The sequence below is a fragment of the Amia ocellicauda genome, chromosome 5 (genome assembly GCF_036373705.1).
Source record: "Amia ocellicauda isolate fAmiCal2 chromosome 5, fAmiCal2.hap1, whole genome shotgun sequence".
In the NCBI taxonomy this organism is placed as follows: Eukaryota; Metazoa; Chordata; class Actinopteri; order Amiiformes; family Amiidae; genus Amia; species Amia ocellicauda.
The window spans coordinates 39,724,610-39,741,152 of record NC_089854.1 but is presented as its reverse complement, the minus strand read 5'-3'; the positions used below and the strand labels follow the sequence as shown (position 1 = coordinate 39,741,152).

Here is a 16,543-nt window from a genome sequence, read left to right as displayed (position 1 = left end):
CACATGGCAGTTGATTCAATGCATTTAGGGGTGTGGTCCTGGTCAAGACAATCTCCTGAACTCCAAACTGAATGTCTGAATGGGAAAGAAAGGTGATTTAAGCAATTTTGAGCGTGGCATGGTTGTTGGTGCCAGACGGGCCGGTCTGAGTATTTCACAATCTGCTCAGTTACTGGGATTTTCACGCACAACCATTTCTAGGGTTTACAAAGAATGGTGTGAAAAGGGAAAAACATCCAGTATGCGGCAGTCCTGTGGGCGAAAATGCCTTGTTGATGCTAGAGGTCAGAGGAGAATGGGCCGACTGATTCAAGCTCATAGAAAAGCAACTTTGACTGAAATAACCACTCGTTACAACCAAGGTATGCAGCAAAGCATTTGTGAAGCCCCAACACGTACAACCTTGAGGTGGATGGGCTACAACAGCAGAAGACCCCACCGGGTACCACTCATCTCCACTACAAATAGGAAAAAGAGGCTACAATTTGCACAAGCTCACCAAAATTGGACAGTTGAAGACTGGAAAAATGTTGCCTGGTCTGATGAGTCTCGATTTCTGTTGAGACATTCAGATGGTAGAGTCAGAATTTGGCGTAAACAGAATGAGAACATGGATCCATCATGCCTTGTTACCACTGTGCAGGCTGGTGGTGGTGGTGTAATGGTGTGGGGGATGTTTTCTTGGCACACTTTAGGCCCCTTAGTGCCAATTGGGCATCGTTTAAATGCCACGGCCTACCTGAGCATTGTTTCGGACCATGTCCATCCCTTTATGACCACCATGTACCCATCCTCTGATGGCTACTTCCAGCAGGATAATGCACCATGTCACAAAGGTCGAATCATTTCAAATTGGTTTCTTGAACATGACAATGAGTTCACTGTACTAAACTGGCCCCCACAGTCACCAGATCTCAACCCAATAGAGCATCTTTGGGATGTGGTGGAACGGGAGCTTCGTGCCCTGGATGTGCATCCCACAAATCTCCATCAACTGCAAGATGCTATCCTATCAATATGGGCCAACATTTCTAAAGAATGCTTTCAGCACCTTGTTGAATCAATGCCACGTAGAATTAAGGCAGTTCTGAAGGCGAAAGGGGGTCAAACACAGTATTAGTATGGTGTTCCTAATAATCCTTTAGGTGAGTGTATATATATATATATATTACACAATGTATTCTAAGCATATATGGTGTTTGGTTTAAAGACCTGTGTGACTAAATGTGTTTTATTTTTCAAGATGCACCAGGTTGCACCTGGTTGGGAAATATATCTGGGTGTTGCCAGTGTTTTTGCTTGGCCTAGACATTCATGGTTTCTGAATGCTGTCACAGTTCTTAAAATGGCAGAACTCTATTTTTGTGTTTATATACATTGATTTATAATATAGTGGAGTATGATACCTTCCAATCTTTGACATTTAATTCCAGGGAGCAGATTCAGAAATCTATCAGGTCCTCTGTAAATCAGAGCTGTTTGCCGTCCCTTACTGTATTTTCAAATTTTTGGGGGGCTGGTGGGCTGCCGATTAATTAGGAATTTACCTCACGGCTTCAGTTGTGGGAATCAATATATTACCACAGGGCATTGAAAAGTGGCCTAGTTAAATGGAGCCATACTTCTGGCAAAAGAGGTGACCCATTTGTTTAACACCAGATTAACAACAAACTGGGACGTCACATTTCCATTTATGTAATGTCCCACGAGGACAAATGTATTATATAGAACGGCCGTGTGGCGCAGAGAGATTCTGTTGTCAAAAAGGGGACACATTTAACACCTTTCTGTCTTCTCTCTTTGCAGATTCATACAAACTCCTTGTTAAGATCCACAAAAGCTCAGATGAGGAAATGTGCACAGTGGATATTGTTGAAGATGGACTCACTGTAGGGTTGACAACTGTCCGGAAGCACACTAGCTGGGATGACCTGTACAAAAGCTTGTCCCAGGTTCTTGTGAACCATTGTCACCTTCTCTCGAGTGGATGGGAAGAGAGGAACTCTGGCTTTAATGTTAGTGCCGGAGCTCCCATTGGCCTAAGTGTGAACAGCATCTTTTCAATCCAGATAGGTAAGGTAAAGTTGAACATCAAATAATTCACGCCAATCCAGTATGCTTTTCTGACACTGTAATGTTAGTGTTTCAAGTGAACGCTGAAGTATTCCTCATATGTGATGTGATATATCACAAAAGTGAAGCAGGACATAAGAATTTACTGTCCACCATAATCCACATTTCTTGTTTAGATAAACAATATGACCTGCACATTTCACAGAACGGTCCTCGTTCTTTATTTTCCACACTTAACATCGTTCACTTTGAGTAATTCAGCTCTTGTTTTTTCACCAGGAGTAGTTGGTACAATAACAGTAATGATATACGTGTTCACTGTGAGTTCAATCAAATACACATGAAAACAACAGGAAGTGTACCTTTGTTTTCTGCAGTGACTATGTCAAAATAGGGAAGTTTTGTGACCACCTTATGTTACCAGCTAATGACAAGGCCAGATGGAATCCTTGAGTGCAGATTTTTAATGAAAACCTGCAGAGAATCTATAAAAGATAGAATTCCCACAGAATTTAAAACAATTCACCAAATGAAAGATTTGCCATCTGTCACACAACAATAACAATTGTAATAATATAATCATACTATAAAATAATAAAGTAATACAATCGCAATAAAATGAGTCCTTTGAACAGTACAGATTCTACCTCTTAATACATCTTAAAACTCAAAGAGGTCATTGGCTTTTATAGTTGCATTTCGTTGCTATGACGATCGCATTTCACATTGTGATTTGAGGTTCATCACTCATGTATCAGACAACCTGTCTAAGGCTTCAGATAAAAGAACCTGGTGGCACAAAAGTACAATGTAAAATCCATCGGAAGAAGGAAGCAGTGAAGATTGATGCCAGCAAAAAAATACATATCCACCAAAATGCTTGATCATTGCCATGTGATTTCTGTAAAGATGGGAATTACTTTTTGTACCTTCTGTCAACACACCATTGATCACTATTGAAAGCAGATGATGTTAAAACACTTGAAATCTCACTTGAAATCAGCATTTTATAGAAAAACATTCAATTGAATATATTAATTTATGCAGAATTTTCACAGAATTTGGAAATAATTTACTCAGATTCTACAGAGACGTATGTGGTTGGGATTTAATCAGATTTGATTAAAAAATGGAAACCTAAAAATGAATGTTTCAAGGAACCAGTAATTTTAGTTTTATGTGCTTGACAAGTAAATATAGCTGTGGATGTTTCAACCATCTCTAGGACTTTTTGGATCGGTTGGATTTGTCGCATGCAGTGACAACTCTTCTCTGCTCTTTGATGAAGTTGTTGCACTGTGTTGGCAATCAAAGTCGTAATAGCTTTTCTTGGCACCTGGTTTGGCAGTAGACAATAATCAACAAATTGGAAAACTACTTCATTATGTTTATTTTTCTTATTGTATTTGACATTCATTGTAATCGTATGCGTTTGTGAATGTGGTGACATAATCAAATGCGATTAATGTTAAACCTGTACAACAGAAGTAATTAATTTTAAATGGTCATCTGTCACCCTTAATGAATATGATAATGGGGGTTCCTTTCTTCAAAGCTGACATTTATTGGGAAGTATGTAGCTGTTTAAATTAGGAAACTAGGGAACATTTCGAGGTCTTCTTATCTTCATACAGAAATCTATACTTTTTGAGCAGACAGAAGGCGGAAGTGTGAGACGCAGGAATTAATTGATGGTTGAGGTTTTAAAAAGACAGCAGGAACTGTATGTATTATGCATAAGGCCAAGTAGAGGGAGAGGGAATTTGGCTTAATTATGTACACAAATTATTCCAACTTCTTAGTACTTTTCTCTCTTGAATCTTACAAGATGAAAGATAGAGAACAATGTTGCTTTTTTCTTTTTTTCCCCACTCATTGAAGTTCATACTGAAATAACATTTATTTTACACAACTTCTGCAGACAAAGTGATAAGGGGGAAGATGGAGCAAATTGATTCTGACATTTTTTTTTATTTTTTTCTTCTTACCAGTGTGTGAGTTTTGGGTCTAATGATTGGATTTATAATTGTGTGCCTTTTCCACAGATGAGGCCACTTGGTATCCAGGTCAGACACTTGCTCAGACTCCATGGGAGGTGATAAGAAAGAGTCAATGTCAACATCTTACACTAAGACTGAAGGGTTGGTTTCTTACTTTTATCCCTGTTGTATATTCTGTGTAATATTTTGTACTGTAAAGTGCATCACTGTGAGCTATAACATGTGCATGTATTGATTTTCTTTCTGGTTTCCCTTATTTAATATTAACAATTTCTCATTCTAGTTGCTACTTAAGACATAATGTATGCATTAACAATGATTTTAAATTCTTCATGATTACAAATGCGATGAATGTTTGATTACCTTGTGCTGAAACCTTTAACAGCTTCTCTGGTTTGTTCTCAGTATCTTGGGAATATATAGTAAGTAGTATGGGTGATCATTTATTCTTCACTTTTTATATTTATTATTGATGCCAAAAGGAGCTGTAGTCTTTGTATTGTCTTTGTGGTCAAGTATGGCTTGATTTACGGGGCAGTTTTTCAAGGGTGCCTGAAAGCTGATAGCTTGATAGGTTATGAATTTTCCATAGGTTTTTTTTTTTTGGCAGTGAGACTGCATATTCAGGGTTCAGAGATTGTTCTTGAATTCATTAAACATTCAAAGCAAAACCTTTTGTTCATTCTTCTGCTAATCTTGCTTTTGACAGGCTTGTTGGAATCCTCTCTTGATGAGTTGACGTACGCATCTCTGATCCCCCTCCAGTTTCTCCAGAACTACATTCGGCTGGTAGGTTGAGTGGCACTGGAGTGTTACATAGGATTTGCTGTTTGTGCATTCTGTAGTCAGTTAGGCCATAGGTTAATTGGTTTATACTGCTTAGAGCTTCAGAAGTCAGCCGTGGGTAGCTTGCTAGATTGTGCTCGTATAGGCCCGTTTAAATGCATTCTTGAAGGTGGAAGAAATTACAGTATAGGGGTGTCTATTTTTTTTTTTAAGGAAATAGGTCTTGAATATGTTTCTTTTCTATTCCCCCAAAAATAATCTTTAATCACATGACTCTTCAGTATTGTATGTATATATGCAAGCATGTATTTCTCTGTGTGCCTTTTTAGTTTGAGGTTCCTACTTGGCATTTTTCTCCTTGGCAGATCTAAGGCGATCAATAATGGCAATATTTCCAGGCACTCAATCAATTATTCTAGAAACATGATCTCCTTCGAATTAATTCCTGAAAGCACACAGTGTCCATTGATGCAATGCATTTGTCTATACCTGTGCCCCCCCCTGTTGACCATTTGGAAGATTGCAAACGGCTGCCTGGAGCATAATGGTGTCAAAATGGGTTTCCGGGGCACGATACGCAGAATTTACTTCTGTAGGAGTACAAGTTAAATAAATATGTAAAATACAATTATTTATTAATGTTGTTGCATACATTGTGCCTATGAAATGTGAATATAATTTGAATCAAGCAGTTAAGTGCTTATAAAGGTCTTTCCTGGTTTGTTGTTAAAAGGGAGACCGCAGCCTCACAAAAAGATTAACTTTGCTCATAACCAGACTCCTCAAAACCACATTAATAGATGGTCAGCTGTTCAGAGTTTATTCCTCATACAAGCTTTTATTTCACAACTGGCTGCATGCAATTTGCAATGCTTTAAATTCTGCACAAGATGCATTTAGTATCCATTTTGGTCTTAAATAGATGATAATTTGCTCCTTTGAGTTAACCGTGAACTGTTTGGTTGTGAATGTAATATAATATGTGAAACTAGGGATTAGGGTTTTTGTTTAATCAAAACATTCATATGGATCTTGAATTGTGTTATGTCTCCAAAGAAGTAAATATGTGATTAGGTTTTTCAACAAAGATAATCTAGCCAATAATGTTTAGACTTCTGGGAAACTGTGCACTAGTGTAATTCAGAGCGAGGGAAGCACTGGGCGATTGGGCTTGCCAATGGGAACGTTCATAAAATGTAGATCTTTCAGTATCCTTCTGCTGTCATAAATTACACTATAACCTGTTATGCCTGTGTTGAGCTATTGTATTCAACCAAATTGTTTTCTGTAGGTGGAGCAATATCGTACAGTTATCTTTCATGGGCCAGAAGGAAGTTGCCAGGAATACCTAGCAAACCAGATTTCCCATTGCATAAAGGTAATTGGAGATGATGGAACCGTATCCCTTCATGTATGTGTTGGCTTTAAGCTGTTCGCACCTCATGTATTTCTGTCTTCTCACAGCACAAACAAGAGGCGATGGGGATCGGCTGTGATATTGTAAAACTGGAAGTGGAGGCTGAGTTGTCAAAAGAACAGTTGGTGGAGTCGTTCATCAACTGTGGTAAATAGTTTTCCACTCTCAGCATCTGACTTTGGCGTATATTTTGTTTCTTACAATTTAATAAACTTCCCAAGTGCTTCACACAGTAAATTATAGTCTAAAACTGAATTCAAAGCTGCCCTCAGGCTGTAGTACCTTGTGGATTTACTTTATTTGATTTATTATTATTATTAATTTATTTGTGTTTATTTTTACAGTGGCAGTCTGACACATTCCATGATTTGTGAAATAGTGTAGGTTTATGTAATGTATAAAATGCACAGTGGGAAGAATATATTTTCAATTAGATTAAAAGCAGGTTTGATATATTATTCATTTTATCTTTCACTGACTTCAGGCGCCTCAAGCCATAGTCCCTAAAGCCCCCAATCTAGCGTGTTTTATTGGTCACCCTTAAAGTGCAAGAAGACTTTTTAGCGTTTCCTTCTAATCAATTAAGCAGGTAATTTTGTAAGTTCAGTCTTCTAAAGATCATTTGGAACAAACACATGAATACCATTCAGCCCCTAGCGACTGATCAATAATTTGATCAATGACTAACATGTCTTTAGAAATGGCTGATTTATTGTGACCTATAAAACAAACTGGATCGGGGCTCTGCAAGACCAAGGCTGCAGACCGCTGACCCAGTTATTCACTTCTTCTGTCAGACAAGTCATCTTATAAGGGACCAAGGGAATTCAATAGTGGGCGATTCACATGAGGAGTTCCGAAAGCCTAGACCCAACTGGAGCCATGAATTATTAAACTGCTGTTTATTTATAAATATAAAGAGAATACAAGCTGATGGCTCACTGTGGGGGTAGCTGCCCCAGATTATTCCTTCATCATGTGAAGTTTGTGCTATATTCTGCATTAGTTAATGCCTTTTAGTTATGTATCTGAATAGAAGTCTTTATTGTCATAGATTTTTTTTTAATTTGAGAGTCTGTAAGTGATTAGGATTGGTTAATCTTTCTTAATTCAGGACTGTCAGAAAAAGTGGGATATATCTATGTACATTTGCATAAACTGTGTAAAATATGCATTATGCAGTATGCAAGGAAATCAGTCAGCTTGTCAAGAAATGCACTGACTACAAATCAGACATGGCTGGAAATAAACATTGTTTTTTCCTTGGTCTGCTCCACAGGTTTCCTGGTCCCACTGAAGGAGCAGGCAGGCTGCAGATGTGTGGTGGTTGTGTTGGAGTATCTGGAGAGAGCAGGATCTCTGTCTGAGCTCCTGGAAGACTTTTGTGAAGGCCTGGAGAACAGGGGCTCAGGCAGCACTCTGCTCCTGAATCACGGTGAGGCCCCAAGCGGTCAGATGCTGTGCTTAGCTATACGATCGATCATTAGCCACTTTTACTGTAACACTTTGTGAATTATTAATCCTGACAGAAACTAGGGCTTTACTCCAGATCTGTAATTCACCACACCCCCCTGAGAGAGAAATTGCACAGCTGACTTAACAAGATGGCTGACGAGAAATTAGGTCTCTTACAGCAAAGCAGAAAGAGACCCTGGCTTTATTTTTGTGGCTGCGTAATATTGGAAAACGTATCAATGTGAGCGTAATTAAATGAGAAAATAATATTTATTTTCTTTGTATATAAATTCAATTTGGCAAAACATGGCTCTGCTATGTTGAGCACTAGATTCTACCATGCAGTTATTTTGTTTTTACCATTCCATGCTTTTTTTAATCTATGGTTTCCCTCCCCACAGCTCAGAACAGCTCTGGCCTGTATTATTTCCAGGAGAGTAGTTTCTTGATTGGAACTCTTTCCAAGTCTTGCCTCCATGGCCCAGAGTTGCTGATGCAGCAGCATTTCCGCTGGGTTCAGTTGCGCTGGGACTCGGAGCCCCTGCACGGCCTGCTACACCGATACCTCAAGAGAAAGCTCATTCACAAGGTAAGGGTTTCTGCTGGCCATCGGCCCTGTGCAGATCCAGACTTGCAAAACCTGCTTCTCATCAAGGGTGGCAATCAAAATTCAATTGTTTATGGAACATTGCAAGGCAGCACCCAACAACGAAGAGGTTCAGATGTTGTTTTCTTGGAGGGTCACACTGACTGAGGGGTTTGTCACTTGAAATTGAACAGGCAGCTGCAGGAGTCTGAATTGATTGATTGGGACTAAGAGAAGAAATGAGGGAAACTGATTCCTCTGGCGAGAGAGGAGAGGAATTTGTCACATGAATGCATTTTCAAGGTCTGCTTTTTGTGGGGAGACAAATTCCTGCAGCTGTTTCTCAGTTTCAGTTGCTTCAGTTGGTGCTGTTCTGCACCCCTCACAGAAAACACTATACAGTCAATTAACTATATGTACTGTTTTTAAAATGTGTGCATTCCTTGTGATGTTGTAGGTCAGGTCATCCAGATGGTCCTGACATAAAGTGTATTGTTGTTTGCATGCAAATTGAACTCTGGATCACAGTCACTATCATATCTCTGTAGAGCATTGTGGAAAACTTCTAATTGGCACGGATGGATTCTGTTTTAATTACAACACAAAGCATCAAAAATGCATGAGAAGACATTTGACAGATGCATTACAAAATGACAACCGTGCAACGCAGACTTGAATCTGTGTGATTAATGGTCCCTGTTTGCCATCTGTGCTCACAGTAGCATTTCAAGTGCAGGATGAGGCTTTGTTTAAAAGCAGCAGCGTGGGGTTGGGTTTAGAGCTGTGGACTTGTAACCAGAGGGCTGTGGTACCCTTGAACAAGGCACTCTACAAAGTTTGCTCCCTTTAGAAATCCAACTGCAGCAATTTGTATCCATATCAGTCTGTGTGGAGACGGCACAAATTGATGATCATTTAAGATGACTCTTTCTTTAATGAATATCTATAGGCTTCTTCAAGAAAAAAAAAAAAAAAAAAAAGGATATGTAAAAGTGTTTGTTGGCCAAGTGTGCCCCAAATGTTTTTTGTAACTTAACTACCTCCATCCTGGCATTTGAAGTTTGTCTCAATAGTTTCCAAGTTCTCTTTGTAACTTAATTTTTATTTACATTGGATAACAGTATAAAGGAATCCCCAATGTCTTTCCCTCATGAATATCTGCCCTTCTATCCGCAGATGAAGGGACAAATGCCGCCAGTGTCTGACTTGCTGTGTAAAACCGTGGTGTGGATCTGCTCTGTCTGGCAACAGCTCAACTCCTGCTTATCTCGCCTGGGGACCCCAGAGGCGCTGATTGGACCACAGATGTTCTTTTCCTGCCCTGTGGTGCCAGCGCAGCCCCATGCTGTTGTCAAGTGAGTCTCCTCAAAGAACCCTGTCCCTTCATCTATTTTGTAAAAAGACTACTGTCCATGGATTCTTAAAAGATGAATAACTATTAATTCATTGTTTTGGTGGTATGTAACAAAAATAGTATTTATACTGGTTTTCCAGTCTCATGCTGCTTAAGGCTCTGTAGAGCTTTGGATTGTTTTATAAAACTCAGCCATAATGTTCTCTTGCTGAGTGAAGTATATATATCATTGTTTTAGTAGTGACTTCTCCGTGTCTGTCTGTCTGTCAAGATGGCTGCTCAGGCTGTGGAACGCAGTCGTGGTGCCCAGGGTGGAGGAAGCGATCGTCTCCCGTGTAACGGTGAAGAGGTCTCCAGTACCGCGCCAAGCTCCCGGCAACAAGAGTCTGAGCCCAGGACAGCAGGCCGTGGTCAAAGCTGCTCTCAGTATCCTGGTCAACAAAGCAGTTGTCCAGAGCTGCCCCCTACCCAGAGCAGGTAAACCAATGACCAGACCGCTCTGAACTGTAGATGGTGGACATTTAATGTGCTTTGGCGAGATTATTCAGCTGGTGCATTGGTATTCCATTATACTTATCCCTTTATTTTGGATTTCACAAATATGAATGATATTCAGTATCTGTTAATACTAATCTATGAATCCATTCATCCATCTGGATATTTTAAAACTGGTCTTGATTTTTGCATATTAATTATGGAATCACAGCTTCACCTCTAATAAGATGAAATCCAGTAGCAAGCCTACATGACCGAGGGCAGTCTGTAATGTCCAATGTCATTCTAAAATGAGTAATGGTTGTATATAAAGGATATATTACTGGTTAATTACACAAAATGACTGGAGTTCTAATAATACATGGCTGTTTACACCCACGTCACACCCTGAGCAAGTTGTAGCACAGTCCAGGGGCGCTGCTACACTGGGGTGCGCATCACACTAATGTCTGTGTGATCGCCGAGAGGATTTGCATCTCCTGCTGCCTGCTGTCATCCAGATTTATTTCTCTGTGGGACACCGCTGTTTCAACTGAAATCAATACCAAACATCCTCTGCGCTCTGAGCCTGCGAAGCGCCTCAAATAGAGAGCCTGACGTGCTTTACGAAGCCGTCTGATGCTTGGATTATAATTCCGCATCGTCTTTTCTCTGTGCCCGTGCGTGCGTGTTTATTCAGACATCGACGGCCATCTGTCGGAGTTCCAGGGCGGGAGCTTCCCTCTGTCGGTGCTTGGCACTTACAAAGGCAGCGGGAAGAAGAGCAGAGAATGTGGCTCCTGGAGGAAAGTGAACACCAGCCCACGCAAGAAGGGGCCCCTCACGCAGGCCTGGAGTGGGGCCAGCACCCTGAGAGAAGGTAATCTCTCTGAAGAGTTATTCACTTTAAAGGGAAAAAACATAGATGTATGGGTTTTATATGGGGGTAATCTGACTTTTTTTGATCCATGAATAAAATGTCTGATCTTTATAATAAATATATAGACTGTGTGCATTAGATTTTGATGGGAAGGAAAGAGATTTCTTATTCTTTTAATGGGTCACTTCTAGCAAGTCATGAGGGAGTAAGCTGTGATGTCATCCAGAGTTTGAATACTGCGATATAGTCAGGTAAAAGATTCACACAGGAATATGTGATGCCCCAGTGTCTCACTTCTGAAATCATTCCAATTTCCTCTTGTTGTTTTTCTTGTTCAGTTAATTTCAAATATTCTGCTCTTCTGCCAGTTGTATTCTGTCAGTGTGTAGAGATCGCTGGGTAAGGCAGGCAGGGAGCAACGATTAAAGATGTCTTATATTTGTCTGCTTTTATTGCAGGTTCACAGTCAAAGACCGACTTAGACATTCATTTCGGCAGGAAGAAATCAAACTTGCAGCAGTAAGTCAGAAACTGTGTCTTCCAGACTCCATTTAACTTGTTTGATGGTTTTGTTTTTCTCATTGGAACGTGGGCCGCACTAACCCATAATGTAACACTTTGACTGCATACGGTTTGCCGTAACATTTTCAATAATATAAAAAGCTTACCTAGTTCTGTTATATTTTTCCCTTTGAGACATTGTTTGAAAAATAAAAACGTTAACATATATTCATATGTCTAACAGTCATTGTACATTCTTCAGAATGAGTCAAAGATCATACAGTGTACAAATACCCAGCAACAGCACTATGCACAAGACGAGGTACAGCCAGGGTCAGTGGAGAGGTGTTGGCTCCCATGATCTTTTAGAGTTTTGTTTCCAGAATCCAGCAGAGGGCAATACAATACTGTCCTTAAGTTTTAAAACCTTCCATTTTGCATTGAAGTTTTAAAAAGGAATTATAGCATTTTAGTGATAGTATAGTACACAGTATTTTCATTTCAAATTCCATATTTGTGAATGTATAAAGCTTCTCGTCCAAAATGATTTTTAAAGACATGGAATAAAAGCTTTATTATATGTGATTTTCCTTTCTCAAAAGGCAGTTTTATTTGTAAGTGCAAATTCTGGAAATGTGGTCCTCTGTAGTTGTTTAGTTTTTTCAGAGTGTAAAATTAGGTGCATATTTGCTACCTCAATGTGAAGAAATAAGCAGTATTTCATGTTTTCTAGGTCTGACCATGAGCAGTCAAGATCTCTAGGACTGGACCAGAGATTTTCTCTCTGCTCAGATGATGAGAATGATCTGATGCAGGAACTGCAGAATATGTGCTCCAGTAAATCTGAGCCGGATATCAGCAAGGTAAACCAGTTCACTGCCGTGGTGCAATTGCATGAGGCAGTTGTGCCTTTTAGTTCAATTATGAAGGTATAGATGATATTTTGTGCTGTAACTGTCATGTGATACGCCATCATGTGGGTATGATTTTGGACTTGACAAGCTCACCAAGACCAAAAAATATACAATCATGTTGTGATACCATAATTCATTAATAAATCCAAAATGAATGTATGCATAATATATATATATATATATATATATATATAATATGCATGCATTTGGGTTTATTTTCTTCCCCACAAAATACCAATGCAATTCTTATTTTTTTTTGTTTTATATTACAGTCGAGCTTTATTTCATATCAGTTAACTTGCCAACTGTGCAGGGCGAGCCAGATTCAGCAATACTTCAGATACAAAGCATCGAGGACTACATTGTTTGGGAACAATCACCATTTTAAAGAGCATTAAGAACACAAAAGGGAATATCTCTTCAGCTTCGAAGCGCTGCACAAAAACATTAGTGCTTTTCTCCTCTGTTCTCTGTTGCTTTTATTTTGTTATATATATATGCATCTCAGGGGATTCATGCATCAGCTTGTGACTGTGTTTCAGATTGCTCACACCAAGGAGGATTTCATTGTGTTTCCTGGCTCTCCCAGTGGACAAACGCCCTTGAAGTCGGATAATGAAAAAACCACCCAGCCACTATCACAGACGGTATACCAAGATTTCTGTTTGATTGTCTTCATATGTGCAACACTGTGTATCAGGAACGATCCATGGCTGGACTGTGTTCATGACAAAAACAAAAGGGACACGTCTGAAGATCGGTCAATATTTCCTTTTCCGTGGTGATCTATGAGGCTGTATTTTTAGCTGCATTACTGTGTTGGCTGCTTAATGTTCTAGATACAATCTCAGTCTCTTTTCCCCCCTGGGTCTGGCCAAGGTACGGTTCCAGTCTGGGCATTTGCTTTTCATTTACATTCAGCTCTGAGGATTTCCTCACTCCCAAAATAAACAGGCAACCCTGGACAATCCAAAACACATGCAGTGACTTCTTGTCACTTCTTTTCACCCATCTCCTGATAACAGCAATGAGGGGTCATACAACTGGGTACAGTGCAGAGACTGTACATTTTGTTTTTAATTAAATATTAGTAAAATGCATTTGCTCGACAGTTATATGGGGAGGAAGTAAAACTACAATTGAAGCAACATTCAAAACATGAGGGTAGATCTCAATCGAACATTAAAACTGTATTTACTTGGTAAAGGAGTGACAATTTAAACATTCCCTTCTTCTTGATTTGGTCTTCTAAGATAAACAACCCCGTATCTTTGCAGGTTGGTAGCTGTCCATCAAACAGCAATGCACCTGGAACCGGCAGCAGCGACAAAAGGATCAGTGTCTCCGGACAGGCTAGACTGAAATCCCACCTGCCCGTTCCTATGAATAAAAACGCCCCGCGCCCTCACGGCACGCCTCACATCAGCAGCAGCAGCAGCAGCAGAAGTACAAGGCAAGTACCACTGAACAATAACTCACCAGAGGAGATTTGGATTCTGCACAGAGACTTGCATGAAAATAACAACAAGTAGATCTTCTTAAATCTTTATATAGACAGTTTTTAATTTATCTCCATGTTGTAAAGTAGACTTATTACAGCCTTTGTATTTGTACTTGTTAACGTACTTGTTACACTGTATGACATTGTGTATTGGGGACCATAGTTTATTATATACAAAAGTATTGAATTAAAATAAGAAGAAAAAAAGTGCTTAACCAGCTTTTGCCTTTCAGGTGAAAACATTTTGGATCAAAGCAACAGAATGAGCAATTTTTGCTATTGAAATATTTTCAAATATAAAAGTGTTCTATGTTTAAATAGTTGCAAGGTTGTTTTAAATACTGTTCCTATTAATCAGGGTTTTACCAAATATGTGTAAATAAGAAATTTAGAAAACTTATATGGTATATAGCTCGGTGTCAGTGGCATTACACTTGTACAGTAAATAAGTAAAAACAAAAACAACACAAAAACAATATTGTACATATGTTTGTAATATGGAGAATTGGGTTCATCAATTTTCACTTGTTTCAAAGTGAATGGAATGTGGCAATAAGTTACGTAATTGCAAACACAGGACATTTTCTTTCAACTGTAAGCCATAATAAACATTTTAATTATCCACATCTACCTGAAACGTGGCTGGTGGATACTTTCTGAGCTTGCATGAATTCCCACTCTTACAGTAAGCTGCACATGTTTGGTTTATTTACACGTTCTCACTTTTTCTTTCAAATTTGTCGTGTTGAATTGTATTCAAAATATTCTGCTTATTCCAACAAACCTGCTCATACTATACTTGAAATGTAAAATCTGTCCATTAACAGGTGTTCAGAGAAATGTTCTGTTTCCTGCAATCAGTACCATTAAAACTGCACTGTTATTCCAGTATGTGTATTTGCTTCAGCACATTTTGTTGTTAACAAAAAAAAAAAAGACAAAATCCACTTTGCTCCTTCTTATTATGATCTGTTACAGTAACAAACACTGTTGAAATAATCACATTATTGTGTGTGTGGGGGGGGTGAAAGTCTATCATTATATATATATATATATATATATATATAATTTACTATGACCTAGAAACTACACTATTCATTTACATTATAAAACAATCTATATTTTTACATGTACACTTCATGATCTGTGGTAGGCAGTAATGTAGTAAAACAGAGTATTTGAGACACAGGCAGTAGAAAACTGTTCAGGTTGTTTTTAGTTTAAATAAAATATTGTATGTCACTTTTTTGTACTGATCAATTTCCAGTTACATCAAATTGAGAGGAAAAAAAAGTTAGGTCTTAAAAAATAAAAGCATTTATCAGCATCAGAAAGTCTTATTTTCCTTTGTCTGCCCCTCAATGAAAAGCTAATGAATATCTCATTTTACATAAAGTGCATTTCATAATAAAATAACTATTTGAGGTTAATTGTTTCAAACAACAATTCATTTTCAATGCAAGTAGAATTCCGTGCATAAAGGTGGGAAGAGGACGGATACAAAAAAATCTTCCATTCAGCAGGGATCAGATAAAAAACACTACATAAAAACACGTGAAGATTCTTCCTCTGCCAGTCAAATGCACAAGATCGAGTGCAATCCATTTTTTTCTTTAGTGGGGGAAAAAACAAATGGTGCACCACAGCCAGTCACTGTTTCTTACGTTACAACCTGGTGTCCTGTACCTCGTCCTCAGCCTCTTCCTGTAAAGCTGTGATTTTGGGTTTTGGTTTGCGCTTGCTGGAGTTCCTGCGATGCAGAGGGAAGAGCTTCAGTCTCTCGGCGTGGCTCATCGCCTGCTTCAGCTGACTGGTCTCGTTCAGGAGCTTCTGGATCGAATCGTATGGCTTCACTGAACTGCCCTCGATCATCTGAGGGAAAGAGAAGGCTAGGTTTGAGGGACATTGTATTGGCAAAGCAACTGGGGGAATCCGAGGGCAGACACAGGCACTCGGGAAATATGTGAGGATGTCCCTGTACCCACTGTTTTGTAAGAAAAAATCCATTACATTTAAAATATAAAGAACAATACTTTATGACCTAATGACTTATCTATACATTTCAAATACTCAAAACCCTTGCATTTACAGCATGTCATATTCAGGTCTGGCCATCAGAGGGAGCATTCATCAACCAAAAGTTCTTCAAATCACCATAATTCAAGGGTATTTATTTTTTAATCCAGTTTTGTTCACCTAAAATATGAACTTCCTCAACACAATGCAATGAAAAATAAGATCAAACAAGCCTATCAAAGTATAAATAAGATTATTTTGGAGAGGAACTATAAATAGATTTCTGAGCATTGATTAGTTTTGCCTTTTTTCAGGTGTCTGACTGCCCCAGAGTGAATTACATCCAGTCTGAACACTTCCTGCCATCTGTTTACATCTGTAGATCATTCGGATCTTGTCCTATTCCTTCATTTTATTTAGTTATGTGTTTATTTCTGTATAGTGGCGGCGTTACCCTTGTAACTATGTACATGCACAATATTTGACAAGTAATGTGATTTTAAACCATATGTTAATCACATTGAATAGACATCTGCTAAATATCATTTTTATTAATGATAATAAAATACATACACTGCCGTGGTTA

At 38.8% G+C, this 16,543-nt stretch overlaps 2 protein-coding genes across 3 annotated transcripts in view; one reads left to right on the top strand and one right to left on the bottom strand.

Moving 5' to 3' along the window:
- The window catches only part of cttnbp2 (cortactin binding protein 2), a 72,649-nt gene extending 57,817 nt beyond the window's left edge, over positions 1–14,832 (top strand). For both annotated transcript variants that reach the window (XM_066705141.1, XM_066705142.1), the window contains exons 10-23: positions 1,807–2,073; positions 4,119–4,214; positions 4,783–4,862; positions 6,151–6,237; positions 6,324–6,423; positions 7,556–7,711; positions 8,133–8,320; positions 9,494–9,672; positions 9,943–10,148; positions 10,846–11,025; positions 11,484–11,544; positions 12,260–12,389; positions 12,983–13,087; positions 13,718–14,832. In XM_066705141.1, coding sequence (XP_066561238.1) covers positions 1,807–2,073; positions 4,119–4,214; positions 4,783–4,862; positions 6,151–6,237; positions 6,324–6,423; positions 7,556–7,711; positions 8,133–8,320; positions 9,494–9,672; positions 9,943–10,148; positions 10,846–11,025; positions 11,484–11,544; positions 12,260–12,389; positions 12,983–13,087; positions 13,718–13,972 — 2,090 coding nt within the window. In that variant the 3' untranslated portion in view covers positions 13,973–14,832. The remainder of the gene's footprint in view (positions 1–1,806; positions 2,074–4,118; positions 4,215–4,782; positions 4,863–6,150; positions 6,238–6,323; positions 6,424–7,555; positions 7,712–8,132; positions 8,321–9,493; positions 9,673–9,942; positions 10,149–10,845; positions 11,026–11,483; positions 11,545–12,259; positions 12,390–12,982; positions 13,088–13,717) is intronic.
- The window catches only part of cftr (CF transmembrane conductance regulator), a 29,784-nt gene continuing 27,216 nt past the window's right edge, over positions 13,976–16,543 (bottom strand). Inside the window, exon 27 of the mRNA XM_066705143.1 lies at positions 13,976–15,813. Coding sequence (XP_066561240.1) covers positions 15,607–15,813 — 207 coding nt within the window. The 3' untranslated portion in view covers positions 13,976–15,606. The remainder of the gene's footprint in view (positions 15,814–16,543) is intronic.